Source organism: Bufo bufo, chromosome 6, assembly GCF_905171765.1.
Source record: "Bufo bufo chromosome 6, aBufBuf1.1, whole genome shotgun sequence".
Classification (NCBI taxonomy): Eukaryota; Metazoa; Chordata; class Amphibia; order Anura; family Bufonidae; genus Bufo; species Bufo bufo.
In genome coordinates this window covers 234349979-234369612 of record NC_053394.1, presented here as the reverse complement: position 1 = coordinate 234369612, position 19634 = coordinate 234349979, and the positions used below count along the sequence as shown (strand labels likewise).

Here is a 19634-nt window from a genome sequence, read left to right as displayed (position 1 = left end):
TGCCCCTTCCTGGTCTAAGTTATGTCAGCATTGTGTCGATAAGGTGGTAGGAGAAGAATCCCCATCTCTGCTTTAGAGTATTAAGGATATTGTCAAATCTGAAGTTTCTGATTCAATGAAAATGTTTCTGGTTACTTGTGCCCATTGTGTATGTAACATGACTATATGGCACTTGCTAATATAGATTTTGGTGATATTCTATGCTATTTGCTATATAAGTCATGCCCCCTTGTTAGGCAAATCTGTACTGTCACGTCCATAAAATGGCTGCTGATGGAGGGTCATGTGACCAGACAAATCGCCTCCATGTGATGTCCCTTGCATTCAAATACACTGCACCTACAATAAACTGGTGCAGATGGCAGATACAGTGTATCTGAAAAGAGGAAACATCACATGGAGGTAATTTGCCTGGTCACATGACCCTCCATCAGCCACCATTTTATGGACAGGACCTCTGTGTGGACAGCAGAAAAGACTTGGCAAACAAGAGAGAATACCTTTTATGAAGTATAGAAAATGGTGCAGAATTTCAACAAAGACTATATCAGTAAGTGCCATATAATCATCTCACAAACGCATTCGTCAACAGTAACCAGAAAGTGGCCAACCCCTTTAAGAAGTGCCTCCCTTCCTCAGCCTCTGGCAAACAGGGTCACACTGCCATGGTATCTGATTCAGATTCCTCAGACGAGAACAAGCAAGGAGAAATTCTAGAAAGTTCAAACTCGTCTTCAGATGAAGAAACCACAGGTAGACCTTTGCTGAAGTCTATAAGAGCCACTATGAAAGTGGATGAATCTAGAGAACAAAAGTCGGTCCAAGATATAATGTTTTGGTGATCTGGGGCACAAAATATCAATAGTGTTTCCATTAAATGAAAACATAATTTTTTTTATTCAAACATAATGGAAAAAACCTGACAAATTTTTTATTCCAAAAAGTGAAAATACCCCTTTGATGAGGCTGAGTCCGCCTGCTGGGATAGGCCTCCTAAATTGGATGCCCCAATCTCTAAAATAAAAATCTGCTTTGCCATTTGAAGATCTCGGCGCCTTAAAAGATCCTATGGATAGACGAGCAGAAGTTTACCTTAAAAAAGTATGGGAACTCTCTACCCAGGCATTTAAACCGAATATTGCCACTACTTCTACTGCCAGGTCGTTAAAATTATGGTTACAAGAACTGGAGCCCCATATCCAGAATAAACCCTCCAGAGACCAGTTACTAGTAGTGTTCCCCACCATGCTTAAAGCAGTAGACTTCATCTCGAATGCTTCTGCGGATGCATTAAAGGGAGTCTTTCACCTAAAATCACCATTATTGAACACTAACACCAGGATCTCTATTACATCCCCCATATTAGAATGCTACCTTTCATATTGCTGTCCATCGCCGATTTTCTCAGAAAAACACTTTTATTCAATATGTTTATTAGCGTCTGAAGGTGCCCAGGGGCGGCGTTCATGTGGCCGTTGCCCAGGCCCCTCGTCGCTTTTCATACGAGACCCCTCCCCTTTCAACTCTCTGGCCCGCCCAAGGGTCTTATGGTTACGTCCTCCTCTTAGGGAGAAATCCAGCGCCGTTCAACAGATTCGCCGCGCCTGCGCACTTCTAAGAGCAACGGGGGTGTTACCTTTACACCTACAGGCTCTGCTTTGTCAGCAACTGCCGCACTCCCCACCCCACCTCACATCACCCCACATCACCTCACATCACCCCACCTCACCTCACCCCACCTCACCTTGACAGGGCCAGGTGTGACGTTTTCACTGCCTGGTTCTGTCAAAGTAAAGAGGATGCAGTAGTTGCATAGAGAGCGGAGCCTCCAGGTGTAATGGTAACGCCCCCGTTGCTCCTAGAGGCTCATTTCCATATATTGAAACATAATTTTTCTCAGTAATACGAGTAAATATGAACATGGGACAAACACAGACGTCTTCAGCTGCCAAGTACACATACAGGTCAGACAGGTTCATAGGTACAAATCTGCTGACAGATGCCTTTCAATTGCCTCCTTAATTTTGAGTCCCCTGCAGACAGATGTCAATCAGGACTAGATGGGAGGGGAGGCCACCGAGATCACAGGGCTCTTTCTTCCAAAAAAAACGCTGAATGGACACTTGAAGATGTGTTTAAGGTGTTCTGTTCTGAAGACTGTCTAACCCAGTGATGGCTTACCTCCAAAACTCCAGCTGTGGTGAAACTACGACTCCCAGCATGCTCCATTATTTCTATGGAGTTCTGAAAACAGCCAAGCATGGGGGCATCTTGGGAGTTGTAGTTCTACCACTGCTGGAGTGCCTGAGGTTAGCCATCACAGCTTAGGGTGGGTTCACATCTGCGTTCTGGATTTCGTTATGGCTCTCTGTTATAACGGAATCCATAAGACGGAAGGATGCAGAACGGAGAAAAGAATCCTGTCGTCAGGACACAGACGGACCCGTTATGATCAGGCCCGGCGCTATAATAGGGCAGACCAAGCGGCTGCCTAAGGGTGCAGAGACGCCAAGGGGGGGGAATGAAACCTTTTTTTATTTTTTTATTTTATAAATCACTTGCGCGCCGTGTGGTCCTGGTATCTTCTCTTTGGGATCCCGACAAGTTTGAGGACCCCCTCCGTGTCACATTTCCTCCCCCCCTCCGTGTCACATTTCCTCCCCCCCTCCGTGTCACATTTCCTCCCCCCCCTCCGTGTCACAATTCCTCCCCCCCCCTCCGTGTCACATTTCCTCCCCCCCTCCGTGTCACATTTCCTCCCCCCTCCGTGTCACATTTCCTCCGTGTCACATTTCCTCCCCCCCTCCGTGTCACATTGCCCCCTCCCCTCCGTGTCACATTTCCTCCCCCCCTCCGTGTCACATTTCCTCCCCCCTCCGTGTCACATTGCCCCCTCCCCTCCGTGTCACATTTCCTCCCCCCCTCCGTGTCACATTTCCTCCCCCCCCCTCAGTGTCACATTTCCTCCCCCCCCCTCCGTGTCACATTTCCTCCCCCCCCCCCTCCGTGTCACATTTTCTCCCCCTCCTCCGTGTCACATTCCCCCCCTCCTCCGTGTCACATTCCCCCCTCCTCCGTGTCACATTTTCTCCCCCCCTCCATAACGGAATCCAGAACACAGATGAAAGACCCTCAAATATATGGATTCCAGGTGAATCTCTGCTTGTCCTGGGGTCAGTGCTGTTTATGGACTATGATGGGATCTGGCGGACATGTTATTGTCTGGTCCCGGTCATATGCTGGTCTAGTCAGTGGGGTCTGGGTATCTGGCGCTTATTTAGAGGCAGGAATCTCCCTCAGGAGAGCGGATGGTTACACTACATCCATGTGCGGCTGTGTCTGACCTCTTGGCCTTGACCTTCCCTCCAGTAGGACACGTGACCAGAGGACCTGCAAACATACAGGTTGTGTACTTGTCACCGCACCTAAAGGGTTACCGGGTAGTTATTTCTGCCCTGTAGGCACATCTGGCTATGAATGCATTGTAGAGGGTGGTCCCTCACTGACCCCCTGCCTTCCCCACCATAGGACCCGGCTATGGCCTCGGCACAACGGGATCATTCGGTGTTGAAGATGAAAGGCGAACCTTCTAAAAAAAAAAAAAAACAGTCTAAGCCCGTGTTCACACATTGCTTGGTAGCGCACCTCAGAAATGACAGGGTAACGCGTTATTGTGAGTCAGTGTGACGGTATGACAGCGCTTAGTTCTGACTGAATCATTCTTTTGCGGTTTTGCTGGCACAGCAATTGTTTATCTGGGCCTGCAGACAGCGGCCTTGTAGCCGTCCGCCCTCTCTCCCCCCACAGCGCTGTGTACGTGAGCCGATGCTGGCTGCTAGTGGCGGCCTGCAGACTTTGACGCCCCGCCCACTTTCCGTGACGTCAGCTGGAGCGCTTTAAACTGCTGCTAGGCCGGTGCGGGCTTCTTCCTGTTGTGCCGGTTACCGGGAGATGAAACGGTGCAGTGATCCAGGTACCTCGTACGTGTGTGGCGGCTGCGGACAGGGCTAGATGCGTTCTCTGTGCGCCTTGTATGGTGACGGTTCAGTGTTCTGCTGGGAAGTGTCAGAAGGCGCTTCTTATAGTGGACTGACCCTGACCACAGCTGTTGTACTGGCCAGGACATGCTGGGAGTTGTAGTGTCAGAAGGCTGCAGGCGCTTCTTATAGTGGACTGACCCTGACCACAGCTGTTGTACTGCCCAGGAAATGCTGGGAGTTGTAGTGTCAGAAGCTGCAGGCGCTTCTTATAGTGGACTGACCCTGACCACAGCTGTTATACTGCCCAGGACATGCTGGGAGTTGTAGTGTCAGAAGGCTGCAGGCGCTTCTTATAGTGGACTGACCCTGACCACAGCTGTTATACTGCCCAGGACATGCTGGGAGTTGTAGTGTCAGAAGGCTGCAGGCGCTTCTTATAGTGGACTGACCCTGACCACAGCTGTTGTACTGCCCAGGACATGCTGGGAGTTGTAGTTTCTCAGCAGCTGGGAGACCACTGGTGTGGGATGTATAAGATATATATTATATAGACTGCATTAATCTCTGTGAATTCTGCAGTTATAAAGCTCCCTTATGCATCTGTAGAGAACATGACAAAACAGCAAGATCTGAAAAATAGCGGACACGATGACAGCAGTTTGTCCATCATGTGAGGAGATGACACCACGGTCACATTTAGGGTGGGTTCACATCACGTTTTTCCTGTCCGTTTAACGTATACAAAAAATATATACGTTAACGGATGCCTCAGACTGATACCATACAGTGGCATCTGTTCACCAAAGAGTTCCATTGTAAAAAAAAAAATATATATATATATATATATATATATATATATATATATACCAGAATGTGCTGCGCTTTTGTATAATTTTTTTCCTAAAGTGTACGTCAAACGGAGGCATAAAACGCGTGTGAACCCACCCTTACTGACGCTGTGGTTACTGTGGTACACGATCCACTTTCCAGGGCCGGCCAGTATTGTGTGGCCCCAGCCAGTATTCCCAGTCTGACACTGCACTACTAAAGAGATTACTGTACTTCTCAGACTCTTAGGAAATGGATGGTGGTCATAATGGATGTCACCCAGCTTTTCCATAACCAGGAGCTTGTCTGAATTAGGAAAACACCAGCAGGACGTTCTGCCGGGTAGCTCTGACACAAGTGTGAAGTTGGCCTTAGGCTCAATTCACACCTGAGCGTTTTACAGCGCGTTCCTACGCGCTGTAAAACGCTCAACAAGGAGAAACCAATGCTTCCCTATGGGAATGGTTCTCACCTGGGCGTTTTACAGCGCGTACGATCGCGCTGTAAAACGCCCGACGCTCACACAAGTACAGGAGCGTTTTTTTGGGCGCTTGTCGCGCGTTCCCGTACATAGACTTTCGGGAACGCGCGACACTGTGTGCACACTTGTCTCTGTATGCGCGCTTGTAAACGTCCGTACAATCGCGCATACAGAGCGCTCCTTTCAGAACGCTCAGGTGTGAATTGAGCCTTAGGGTCCACGCACACATGAATTTGGCTCTGGCTTTTTTTATCTGTAAAAATACAAAAACAGCAGAATAGGCACACTTTTTTTTATTTTGCCTCCTGCTTATTTTTTTGCACAGCATCATTATATAGGAAGTGTTGGCAAAATGCCTGAAAAAACATCACTAGCTACAGCATACTGCATTTTTTTTTTTTTTAAAGGGAACCTGTCACCGGGATTGTGTATAGATCTGAGGACATGGGTTGCTAGATGGCCCCTAGCACATCCGCAATATCCAGTCCCCATAGCTCTGTGTGCTTTTATTGTGTAAAAAAACCCAGATTTGATCCATGTGCAAATTAACCTGAGATGTGTCCTGTACGAGACTCCTCTCACGCATGGGACTCATTGCAGGTTAATTTGCATATGTATAAAATCGTTTTTTTTACACAAAAGCACAGAGAGCTGTGGGGACTCTGTATTGCGGATGTGCTAGCGGCCATCTAGCAACCCATGTCCTCAGCTCTATACACAAAATCCCGGTGACAGGTTCCCTTTAAATAGCAGGAAAGACAACACCTAATTAACAAAAATGCCAGGAGCAAAAAAAACTTTGCATTTCCTGCTTTTCATATTTCCCATAGACCTTCAGTTAATATCTGGACCTGGCACTTTAACAGTAAAAAAAAAAGTTAAAAAAATGGCACTAAAACCCAAAAGTGCAGAAAAACATCACTATGAACTGTAAGGGAGAATTTATCATACAATGGCGTTTTATGCCTGTCTTTGATATCGCCTTCGCTGTCGGGGGATGCAGATAATTTATGATGAATCGCAGCCTCTGGGCAGGTCATGCACCTAAATAGAAATCTATGGCAGCTCCGACAAAAATGTTGTTGCAGTGGCATTTAAAGGTTGCAAACGTGACTATTTTACAAAGGAAAATAGGCTTGGGTGGAATGATACATTTCCCCCAAAGTGTTAAAAGCCCCCTTAAATGGTCACTAATTTTGCATAAATCAATAGTACAAACTGACAGAAACTTTGTAATTTATCTTATCAGACAGAAATGTCTAGTTCTCCTGGACCATCAGCTCACTGAAGGGTCAGATTACACATGTCAATGGGGGGGGGGGTGAGTGAGCAGCACCTCAGAGACGTGCACAAGACAGACTGCATAGACCGTTTCTGTGTGCTATATTTACATCCATACAGGTCAGTACCTCTCTGATGTACTCTATGATTCTGGGACTGGTTCTGAGTGAGCAGGAGAGAGTTAGGAAGCAGATTCTCCTCCACTTTCCGTGTGCAGGGGATGGGAGAACTGCAAATGCAAGTGATATAGTGGCCAAAATGGCGTTATTCCTCATGTACACACTGTACTACCGATTAATGAAAACCTTTCAATAAAGTTAGGTACACTTTAATGTATCCTGTTATGTTAATCTTTTTCAGCATATTATTAATGCCGAGTAATACGCACAGAGCAGCTCTGTACGATTTTGTCAAACATATCACTTCATATGTGTCTTCTGTCCTTCTAGAGGTGCCAAAAGAAATGGATGTGGACCAAGACCCCCGTTCCTGTGGCCGAGATCCTCTGTCTAAATGCCTCCAAGCCAGGAAGGAGTTGGAAAGTGCTATTCAGACACTGTTAAAGGCAGAGCAGCAGGTTAAAGACAACGGCAGAGAGGTACGGGCTTCATTTAAATGAGCATTGGCTAGCAGTTACAGGTCTTCTCCATGACCTTCCATCAGCTTGTGTGTGGGCATTTGTATGGAGCTTTGAATTTGCATTGACTTGAATCTTCTTTAGCTGCTGGCTGTAAATATCTGCATGAACAGGAAGGTGGGTGCAAGGACTTTAGTGTGAACAATTGGCAAAAAGTATGAAGAACTTGTTGAATATGCCCATAGTAATGTATAGTGTGAAGATTTGAAGGGAACTGTAGGGTATAGATGCAGAAATACCGTACATGTACAGCATTATTTTTCTGTTGGACACCAGTAGTACACAGACTCCACTGACTAAGGCCTCATGCACACGACCGTTGTGTGTTTTGCGGTCTGCAAATTGCGGATCTGCAAAACACGGATGGCGACCACACGTTTAGGTTTTTTGATGCAGTTTTGTTTTTGAAGCCAAAGTCAGGAGTGAGTTCAAAAAAGAGAAGTTGTATCTGCCCTTAATACTTTCCTTGTATGATCCACTCCTGATTTTGGCTTCAAAAATTGCATAAAAAAACCCTGACGGTGTGGTCGCACCCTTAGACAATGGCTCCTGTAGGCTTAGTGCTAAGGTTGACCCCTCATGACGCTGTGGTGTATAAAGGAATCTTCTGATGATGTCTGTGAGGTGGTTGTTTTATTCATAGAATAAAAGCTTTTAGTATTTGAGATGTTTCCCTGTGGACAGACATGACATGATTGTCCGTCTGTTTGCTTCCATGTCATTTTGGGCTCTTGCTAGGATCTTCTAAGACTACAACCTGGCGATTGAGTATTTGGTTGTAGACTGTGTAAATGAGCACAAAATAACCTTTTATTTGAAAAATTAAGAGGAATATATATAATATTTTGTACATGCGTCATGAAGAACAAGAGCTACAACATGCTGTGATTTTGAAAAGAAGCCAGAAAGACAAAAACCTAGTGAACAAAAATGGCAGTAGCGAAAATACAAAAAAAACAACAACAAAAAATAACTTATGTGACCTGTATCTCATCTTTTCTATAGAACGTTTGGAGCTGGCATGTTTACAGGAAAAAATGTAGAAAACCCCACTAAATCAGTACACGTGAAAGCATCTGAAGGCGACACATTGTTCTCATCATGGTGTTTTTGATGCCCAGAATTGTTTGACTTGTGCAGTGTTTTTGTTGCCTTTTTAGATGTTATTGTGGCGTTTTTGTTTTTCATGTCATTTATTGGCATGTCTTGCGTTTTTATATAGTAAAGGGATTCTGTCACCTAGATTTTGGGCCATTATCTGCAGTAATACAAGAGTAGTGGTGCAGGCAAGGAGTCCAGATATCTAGTTTTTAGTTTCCTGCTGCCCGCGGTCTTATTACATGGTCAGGACTGTAATGCATGTGCCCAGGAGTCCTCTCCATTATGTTAGCACAGCACGGGCAGTAGGAAATATCACAGTATGTGGAAAAATACATTTTTGTACAAAAAAATGCTCCACACACTGGCACTTGTGTTTTTGTTACAAGCAGGACAAAAGAAACTATAAATGTCTGTGTGTGTATAACGGGCACTCAAAGCATAGGGAGTTGCATCAAATTGTTACATTTATTAAACATAAAACCTTCATACTAAAACATATGACATGGATATAACATTAAAAGCAAATAATATGATGGTCCCGGATAGTTAATGTACCAGAAAATCAAATAAATGATCAGATGGTAAATATACCAGAAAATCGAGTATAAACCTGGATGGTAGATATACCAGAAAATCAGGTGGATGATCGGACAAAAATCGGATAGTGTGTCGAATGACGATTGATATACATGATCAAAAACCACATAGATATTAAAAGTCCTCCAGATTCTATTCCCAGTGGTAACATAGAGTCACTTATATACTCAACAGTAGGGTATGTGACCACTGATCAACATACGAAACTCCTATGTACGAACCTCTGGTATAGCCGGCAGAAAAAGGTCTATGGGACACAAATACCAGACAGTGACAGTAAAAATGGCACACCCAGGGCATGCTGCGATTTAATAAAAAAATATAAAAATTATTGACGCAAAAAATGCATCCACCTGAAGTGTCAAATGCACCTCAAGTGTCACACCACAAAAAAAAAAAAACCTGCAGGAAATCGCACAAAAAACTGCAAAATGACTCAAAAAAGAAACAAAAAAAAAAACTTTGCCAGCCTAAAAACAAATAAAATTGTATACACGGTGCTAATACACACAGAGGAAGCCTCAACCTTCTAACCCATCCTCCCTTGGAATAGTGTACCCCAGAGTACCGAAGCAAAAATGTTCACACAGTATGGGCTCATTCACACGACTTTATAAATGGGTCCGTTCCACAATTTATTTCAATGGGGCAGCACACTGCGTGCCATCTGCATCCGTTGCTCCATTCCGCGGCCCCGCAAAAAAGAACATGTCCTATTCTTGTCCGCAATCACAGACAAGAGTAGGCTTATCTATAATAGATGCACACGGACTCTATCCGTGTTTTGTGGATCCTCAATTTGCACAGTCGTGTGCATGAGCTCAGTGTCTGCGTGTGGCGATTTACTGCTGTAATTAGCGTCATATAGAAGAAACCGCAGCACTCTCCTGTCTTCAATTCAGTGGAATTTATTTCACCAGCAAAAAAAAAAAAATGCGACGTTTCGACCGTAAAGGTCTTTCTCAAGCAACTTTCTCAATTGTTGCTTGAGAAAGACCTTTACGGTCGAAACATCGCATTTTTTTTGCTGGTGAAATAAATTCCACTGAATTGAAGACAGGAGAGTGCTGCGGTTTCTTCTATATGACGCATCCAAGGGGGAACTTCTGACTGGCTCCCAACACGGCTGGCACCACCACAAGATAAGACTTTAATTTTTCGTTGTGCTGCTATACGCATTTTTTTCTTCTGTAATTAGCTGCGCCTGCAACTCTGTCCACCGTTGTTTTTTTTTTAGTCAATGGCATATTTATTAAAGGGGTTTTCTGGGATATTTTTATCTGATAATCTATTTTCTGGATAGGTCATCAGTATCTGATCGGTGGGGGTTAGACAACTGGGACCCCCGCCGATCAAGTATTTGAGAAGGCAGCGGCACTCACATTAGCGCTGTGGCCTTCTCAGCTCCCCAAGCACAGCGCCATACATTGTGTAGTGGCTGTGCTTGGTATCTCCAACTGATGATCTCATATGGCCTAGGAAAAACTGCCAGAGGCTGAGGATAGGTCATTAGTTAAAAAATCCCAGAAAACCCTTTCACACATTATGCATGCCTCAAAAAAAGCGTTTTTTGAGGCTTTTTAAAAATTTTGGGCCCAGAACTGTGTGAGAAGGAGCCTATTTTTAATATAAGGTATTTATTAACAAGCATCACTTCTTCTGTCTGCAGGTGAAGGCCCAGATCCAGTCTTGTATTAGTCGCCACCTTGAGTGTCTGCGCAGCCGCGAGATCTGGCTTTTGGAACAAGCGGATCTTATACAGCAGCTGAAAGAAGAGGCTCTGCAGCAGCAAGCGCAGCAACTTTACTGGGTAAGGGCGCCTGTACTGCTTGATGATTTAATGGGATTTTTGTACAAAGGGGCCACAGCACAGGATAAAGTGTAGGTCACCCCCCATTTGCCGGTCTGTACTGAGTGGTGGAGTCAGGAGAGAGCTTACGTTGAAATTGTCTTATGTTCTTAGCATGAAGGGACATCCCATTGTGCAGTGCCATGATACTGATGACCTATCAGATCGGTGCCAGCACCCGCCAATCAGCTGTTCGAAGAACCCGCGTCACACTCTGTGCTTGTACAGGCCTCTTGACCACCTCTCAACCTACGTTTCTCTAATGTGTATGATCCCCTTTATATAAATTCTGCCCATTGACTTTTACATTGTGGTTTTATATTATTTCTATCCTCATCTTGGCTTGTAGATGTTGGGACAGTTCAACTGCCTGATTCACCAACTGGAAACCCCTCACAGTAATGATCTTGCCAATCAAATTACGGTTTGCCTGGAGAGGTACGTGCCTTTAGTAAAACAATATGTCTGCATGATGTGGCTTTTTCTGAGTGTCCTAGGCAGGCTCGCCGGTGTCCTTGCTTTACTGCTGGCGACTGTGCAGGGATTTACCTGCCATTGGTGCAGATGGCCAAATCTTATAGCTAATGAGGACCTGTTTGTCAGTAACCAGCATTATATCAATGTACACGTACAATTTCCCTCCCTCCAGACTGGGCAGCCTTGACCTGAAACCTGAGGAATCTTCTGCCATCCACTTTGAAGCTGATTTCTCTCTCAGAAAAGCTATTACTACATTTGGAGCCATTAAAACCACGGTAGGTGGAGGTTGCACCAGTCATCCCTCTGCATAATTACAGTGCACTGGAGGAAATGACCTGTACTTCTGAAAACTGAGTATTTTAATGTAATACTTACCGAATTTCTTTCCTAGAAGTGCGATGAGAGTCCAGAAATTGTAAGCCCTGCGCCCTGCAGTTTTGTCTCCCAGAATCCCTGGCTTCTCAACCATTGCTATGTTGCTGAAATTGAGCAGGTACATTAAGTTCAGTCTCTTCCGATTGCTCCAAGGATGGCCACACATTATTCCCTTCATCCCTACATGTGCATGTGTCCTGAACCTGGAGAGTGGAGAAAGCTAGAATCTAGACATGGTGTCCCTCAAACACATAAGATAATCGGCCAGTACAGCCCAAATTGCCAGGTTTGGTCAAGAGTAGAGATGACTGATCTACTGAATGTTACCATTTTATCTATTTCAGCAGAAGCCCCTCTCTATGTTTCTGAACACCCCTCTGTCCGGCTGGCTCCTAGAAGGCAAAGTGAGCAACGTTGCTCAGTGTCCTGCTCTGCACGTTCCCAGCTCTTCTCCTCAAGACTGGCTGTTAAAGACCCAACTCATGGAGCCCACTGTGGTATGTTTTCGTCAAGTTGTGAATCTAAAACATTTAAAATGTCATAACTTTACTATTACAAGGGTTTTATGAGATTAGAGAGACAAGGCCTAGAAACGGCGCCCCTTTTGACGTGGACGGTGTCTGGTATTACATCTCACCCCTATTCACGGGAATGGGATGGAGCTGCAATACCAGCACAAAGATGATTTGGTTTTTCTAATCTCATACAAAACCTGTATGTTTTTTGCACAAAGCTTGAAAAAGTCACAAAATGGCATAATTTCTTCTGTTAATAGTGTTTGATATATATTTATATTTTATAGAGTTCAGATGCCCCTGTTCTTCCCACATTTAACATGGAGCAAGTCTGGGGGAAGTTGGGGGAATTGCACAACTGGCTGCTACAGTCACAGAGCAAGGAGGAATCCCCTGAGAAGACCGGAGTCCGCACTCGGGACAACTCGCTCTCAAGCTCCTCTTTCTCCTTTGAAAAGGTTGACGACTATGATTTTGATCTCCCCAATGATGAAGAGATGGATCTATCAGATTGGTTAATCTCCCCTGCACAAACTGAACAGTCTGAGGTGGTGGACAAGTGGAGGTTCGTATTCCAGCCGTTTGTGGAGGACTACAGTATTACTGATTGGCTCCATAAGGTGGAGTCCTGCGGTAATTGTTGTGGCGGCAAAATTGCTGCTCTAGAAATCGAAAATCTAGGGAACCTCAAGTGCCTCAATGAACAGATTGGAGGAAAGAAGACATCAAGCCCTAGCAATGAAATGTGGCTCCTAAAGGAGTCTCAGCCCCATTTTAAGATGGAAGAGGTCTGTAAAGCGAATGAGCCCTGCTCTACCTTCTCTGAATGTGTCTGCGATGAAAGCTGTGAAAAAGAGGCTCTCAGGAAGTGGCTTTTAAAGAAAGAAGGAAAAGATAAGAACGGGATCCCATTAAATCATGAGCACACGCCTAAAGATCAAGAGAGTGAAAAGGCCAAGCCATCTAATAGCACATGGCTACATCCCTGCAGAGCAAGCTTTGAAGACCAAAGCTGTACCAAGAAGATGGAAGAATGTGTACTCTCCCTTAGGCATTTTAAATATTTGCTCGAAACCCCATTGAACACATGGGTTGTAAAGACCAGCACCACAGAGAGAAAGATGGAAGAAGAAGAAGCATCTGACAGTAAATATTCGAGTCCTCTGGTAGAAACTCCATCTCCATTCCATTTGCCTCTGCACGCCAGCAGCTGGGTGTTGTCCTCCACGAAGACAGATGGCGTGGAGAAGGCAGAACAACCTGCACTGGAGGATAAGTGGCTTCTGCGTAAAAGAGCACATGTAAGTAACTAGATAACGAGCCGTCTGCAGATTAGTCCAAGTGAGGCCTGTCAAACACACCGTATCTCACCGACCATCACTGCAGTATTTTACACCCTGTATAGATGGGAGTTATAATCTACATAGAAATCATGGATTACACTCTGTATACACGGGAGTTATAATCTGCATAGAAATCATGGATTACACTCTGTATACACGGGAGTTATAATCTGCATAGAAATCATGGATTACACTCTGTATACACGGGAGTTATAATCTGCATAGAAATCACGGATTACACACTCTTGACACGGGAGTTAAAATCTACAGAGAAGTCATGGGTTACACTATATACATGGGAGTTATAATCTACATAGAAATCATGGATTACACTCTGTATACATGGGAGTTATAATCTACATAGAAATCATGGATTACACTCTGTATACACGGGAGTTATAATCTACATAGAAATCATGGATTACACTCTGTATACATGGGAGTTATAATCTACATAGAAGTCATGGGTTACACTCTATACACGGGAGTTATAATCTACATAGAAGTCATGGGTTACACTCTATACACGGGAGTTATAATCTGCATAGAAATCATGGATTACACTCTGTATACACGGGAGTTATAATCTGCATAGAAATCACGGATTACACACTCTTGACACGGGAGTTAAAATCTACAGAGAAGTCATGGGTTACACTATATACATGGGAGTTATAATCTACATAGAAATCATGGATTACACTCTGTATACATGGGAGTTATAATCTACATAGAAATCATGGATTACACTCTGTATACACGGGAGTTATAATCTACATAGAAATCATGGATTACACTCTGTATACATGGGAGTTATAATCTACATAGAAGTCATGGGTTACACTCTATACACGGGAGTTATAATCTACATAGAAGTCATGGGTTACACTCTATACACGGGAGTTATAATCTGCATAGAAATCATGGATTACACTCTGTATACATGGGAGTTATAATCTACATAGAAATCATGGATTACACTCTGTGTACACAGAAGTTATAATCTGCATAGAAATCACAGATTACACACTGTATACACGGGAGTTATAATTTACATAGAAATCGTGGATTACACTCTCTATACACGGGAGTTATAATCTACATAGAAATCATGGATTACACTCTCTATACATGGGAGTTATAATCTACATAGAAGTCATTGATCGCTGCTTACAGCATGGATTACACTCCAGGGCTGCATTCAGATTTCTGCTGGTTGCTATTAGGAATGGCAGCCGCTTGATAGACAGTTTAGCTGATCTCCTATAGCACAATTCACTCTACAGAATAGAAATTGCCACCAGGTTTTTCTTTTTGCTGATGTTGAGACGGCAGAAATGTATATGCAGCTGCGGACGAGCATGCGGACAATATAATCAGTGTAGAACGGTGTCATAGGCTGCATGGCAGTCTATAAAACTGGAATCGCTGCCGATGTTCCTTTATTGGGGAGGGGGCAACCATTGGAATTTTACCTATGACTGAAAGTCTACGTGGCCCTAGCCTACACGTCAACCAAAATGCAGTGTGAATAAGGCTCAGCTGTGTAAATGTAATGGTTGCTGCAGTAGATTTATGTGGCCAGTGCTCCTGTGATTTTCTTGCTGTCATAAAGTGATTTAATCTCTTGTAGGAATTGTATGGTCTTCCCAGTGTCTGTGACCTTTTTGCCTGTATGAAACTAGCAGCTGACAAAGAGCAGTGGCTGCACCGCACGCCTCTACAGGTAACCTTGTCTGATGCTACGTCAGTGTGAGAAGTCCATTCCAGTGTGGTCCGTTTACACTAGACTTGATGTGACTGGGAATTACCATGATGTTAGCAGCGGAGGATCGTTGTAGTGTTCTCCAATGGGGATGCATCCACGTGCCACTACCTTTATGTCAAATACATCCATAATTATGGATGTATAAAATGTCCGTCGGCTGCTCCAGTCCACCACATGTCCCGGATGGGCTGCTGGAACGCTGGTATGACCCCAAAGGCAGAATAAAGGGGCACCTAAATGGGTTGTCTGAGTTTTTTTTTTAACGCAGGGAACCCCTTATAATAGGCTACCCCAGCCCCCAGCCCCCCCCCCCCCCCCCTCCAGTGGCGTCACTCCTATCCTCCCTGACATGTCTGTGTACTGCACGTGACCACTGAGGCAAGTGATTGGCTGCAGTGGTCAGATACGGTATATGGGAACGTCACCGTTGCAGTCACCATAAACCTGAGGGAAAGGACAGAGCGGGGCAGCACTGAGACAGAGGGGGTCTGGAGGGCAACTATAACATTGTTTTTTCTTATTCAAACAGGTGTCCTGACTTTTTATTTAAAAAAAAGAACTCTGACAGCCCCTTTACGTGTATTTGAAGCACAGCGCAGTGTGTTGGTTGAGCAGCACCACGGATGACAGACTGCTACCTCTTTCCTTGACTCTTATCTGCTTTTCTTCTTGTAGATGTGAGGATCCCTGCTGAACCACTGATCAGACTTTACGCTAATGGTGCGCACAGAGAATCACAGAAATGATTGCGACTGTCCTGTCCTTCCATTCTCTTATCACAAGTGTTACGCTGCCAACCATTGATATGTACTGAAATAGAACTTCAGAGATGATTCTTAAACCTTTTACGTTAAAATACTTGCAGTTTATGTAAATCCTTCACATGAGAAGTGTGTGTCAAGGCCACCAAGCCTTGCGAGAAACCATAAGTGATCCCAGAACTTTACCTGCCTAATCAGTATCTCTAGACAGGCAACCCTCTGGGTCCATTGCGTTCAGTGTCGCCCCCTGATGGAGAGATGCTTGGCTTGTCCTGCCTTACTGGCGCAGTGACCATGCAGACTCTACCTTGTGTGGGGCGGGTGGAGTGCAGAATATATTTCAGTCTGGGGGACCTAATAAATAGGGGAATATCTTTATGGAGCTCTGCACTCTTTTGGGTGAAGTTGTGGTAGCAAAATGCTCCGTTTTTAATTTTCAGTTGGGTTTGTTTAAGCCACATTTCTTTTACATCCAGCGATCGGAGCAGGAGAAATGCTCTGCTCATTCTCATTTTAGCGTTTTGCACAGAATGATGGGACAAAGGCAATTTCACTTAATTCTGTCTTTAACTTTTAGCTATTATATACAGTATATAATACAGAGTATTGCTTCCAAAAAATCTCACTTTACAGAGTAACCTATATATTTTTATTGATTTATGTTTAGCTACCTTTGGAAGCATTCCATCACGTTTTACTTTAACCCTATGTTGAGTTGGACCTGCAGCATTGTTAGGTTTCACTAAGGACATATAAAGCGCGTAACCGCCGGGTTATTTAGTTGGCAGTTTGGGCATATCTGGTGGGTACATGGACATCAGGTGCTTGTAGTTCATCTGTTGGAGTGCCCTGATCTGTTGTCTTCTGAGTGTGTGATGATTTTTATTTTATTTTTATTATTATTATTTGAAATTTATGTATTCCTCCATCCTATTCTATCAAAAAGTTTTCAATGTAAACTTTTACCTTTTACCATTTAATGTTCCATTAAAGAGTTACAGCAATACAGACTGCTTTTTGAATTTCTTTTTTTTGTTTTGCATAGAGTGTGTGTGTGTGTGTGTGCCAAATATTTTTGGGTAGTATATAATGTATGTATGTAATGAGGTGAGGAGGGATTGTTAAATGTCTGATCGATAGGGGATCCTGACCGCTGGAACCCCCACCCAATAGTCACGAGACCCCCCTGACATGGGAGTATGCAACACCATGTGGGAGATGTCTAGAAAGCTTAGCTCCTGCAGAGATTATTTTTTAGGGAATTTCGAGGACTACAAGGGTACTGTGAAGAATATAGGAGCTTCTCATATTTTTCATTATCTCTGCTTGCTTGCAATCAATCACTCGGAAACTTTTATTGATCACTTCCAGTGAATAAAATTCTATCCTGGGCATGACTGAGACGCCCACCAAACCCCTCCATTGCTTCCCGTCAGCTGGCCTTATGGGCGTGTGACCCGTACATTTGCTTGAAGAGCATCATCGTTAAACTGCTGAAAGCTGTTGCAATGGACCTGAAAACCTAGGCACTTGGAGCATGAACCCCCATCTGCACACCTTGCTGCCAGTGCTATACAACGGCTTCTACATTCCTTACGTTCTCATTTGGCCTGTGTTATTTGGACACTAATGGGGTAATTTATCAAACTGGCTTAGTTGCCAATAGCAACCAATCAGATTCCTCCTATCATTTTCCAAAGAAGCTGTCAAAAATGAAAGGTGGAATCTGATTGGTTGCTATGGGCAACTAAGCCAGTTCTAATTTACACCGGTTTGATAAATGACCCCCATCAAGATATATACACAGTTTGCAGCAGTGTAAAGCAGAAGCAGCCTTTTGTACGTGACCAGCCAAATTCAAATACAGCAATTGGAGTATAGCCACACAGCGGCCAAGGCCTCATGAGTAGGGATGAGCGAACTTTTGTTTTCAAGTTCGGCATACAAGGTTAGGGTTATCTAAGAATCCCATTATGGATTCCGCGACCATGGTCCGTGGTAACAGAAGTTCGCTCATCCCTACTCGTGAGCCACGTCCATATTGCGGTCTGCAAAATATGGACACCTTCCACGTGCAAATCTACATTTTTCTCACTTCCATTCCTAGAAATGACTATTCTCGTCTGCAATATGGACAATAGGACATGCTGTATAATTTGCGTTGCAGACAGCATATGTAGGACATCCGTGTGCTGTCTTTTCTTGCAGGCCTGTAGTTATAAATGGCTCTGTGTGCTATCCAAATAATATGGATCAGACCCAAATGGAAAATATGGTTGTCGGAGTTGTCTCGACCACCAGGCGTCTGGTAGCTCCTATTGTGGTGTTAGGGAAGCAGCAGCTTGCTGTCCTACACTGTGCGGTGTGTCGCAATGGGAGCTACGGAAAGGGCGACTGCCCGGCCCCTGGTGGTCAGGGCTTGGTCTCCTCTCGCCTTAGTAACGATGAGATGAGACAACCCCTTTAAAAGGGGAAAAATATTTAAGATGTGATCAAAAAAAGTTTCTTGGTAGTGATATGGTTTTCATCGTGGTATCTAGTGCAAATATGCCTTTACTGGTGTATACTACTGCCGGGAATGGGGAGGCAATGGTTGAAAAATACAGGTGCAGTAATGTACGAAATGCTGCTGAAGAAGAACTGCTGTAGGCTGTTATGGAAGGAAAATGAATATTACATTTCCATGAAAGCAAAATAGGAACTAAAATAGAAGTGGCTGGTTGCATAAGCCTTGTGGTGAGTGAGTAATGTTAACTGAAAGTGCTGGTTACAGACGGCACTACCTAAAATAAAGAGGACGGGAACGAAGAATCACTTGCCTTAACTTTATTCAGCTACAAGTTTCCAAAAAAAGTCATAGAGCTAGATACAACAATTATAGTATATGTAGGTACATACAGCTTTACATAAAGTGACATTCTTACTGGCACTGAGTAAACATGACCATATTGAGACATCTCACTCTATAATGAACCAATGTCATGGCTGACGTCTGGGCGATGAGGATTGGGCACCGTGGATTTCATCTGGTAATGGCTTTCTGTCCTCTCCCCATTCATTGCAAGCATACGTATGTAAGGGCGGATCAGAAGAGCCAGCTGCCATCTTGTGTATAAGGCTACTTTCACACTGGCGTTTTGGCTTTCCGTTTGTGACATCCGTTCAGGACTCTCACAAGCGGTCCAAAACGGATCAGTTTTGTCCTAATGCATTCTGAATGGAAAAGGATCCGCTCAGAATGCATCAGTTTGCCTCCGTTCCATCTCCATTCCGCTTTGGAGGAGGACGCCAAAAAGCAGCTTGCAGCGTTTTGGTGTCCATCTGACGAAACTGAGCCAAACGGATCCGTCCTGGCAGACCATGTAAGTCAATGGGGACGGATCTGCTTTCACTGGCACAATAGAAAACAGATCCACACCAAACGCGAGTGTGAAAGTAGCCTAATTATGTACCAAATTTATCAAACATTCGATAAATATTCCAGTAACACACTCCTGAAAAACTGACTTTCACATCTACAGTCTACAGATTTTGCTGTAAACACCACCTAAATTAGGCCGGGTTCACATTACCCCTAGAGAAACAGAATGACAGAGGTGCTGACTAGTTCACATAACTGACCCCTGGTCTTGGAATGT

The 19634-nt window shown here is 44.2% G+C and overlaps 1 protein-coding gene across 4 annotated transcripts in view; it reads left to right on the top strand.

The window, feature by feature from the left end:
* Positions 1-17006, top strand: part of NCOA4 (nuclear receptor coactivator 4) — a 33984-nt gene extending 16978 nt beyond the window's left edge. The window contains exons 1-10 of one of the 4 annotated variants that reach the window (XM_040438871.1): positions 3822-3973; positions 7020-7168; positions 10575-10715; positions 11104-11192; positions 11404-11509; positions 11626-11727; positions 11957-12106; positions 12412-13425; positions 15101-15193; positions 15911-17006. In XM_040438871.1, the coding sequence (XP_040294805.1) occupies positions 3952-3973; positions 7020-7168; positions 10575-10715; positions 11104-11192; positions 11404-11509; positions 11626-11727; positions 11957-12106; positions 12412-13425; positions 15101-15193; positions 15911-15916 (1872 nt within the window). In that variant the 5' untranslated portion in view covers positions 3822-3951 and the 3' untranslated portion in view covers positions 15917-17006. Of the gene's footprint in view, positions 1-3821; positions 3981-7019; positions 7169-10574; positions 10716-11103; positions 11193-11403; positions 11510-11625; positions 11728-11953; positions 12107-12411; positions 13426-15100; positions 15194-15910 lie in introns of those variants that run through there. The other 3 variants (XM_040438870.1, XM_040438873.1, XM_040438872.1) reach the window with 3 other exon arrangements.
* The last annotated feature ends 2628 nt before the right edge of the window (positions 17007-19634 follow it).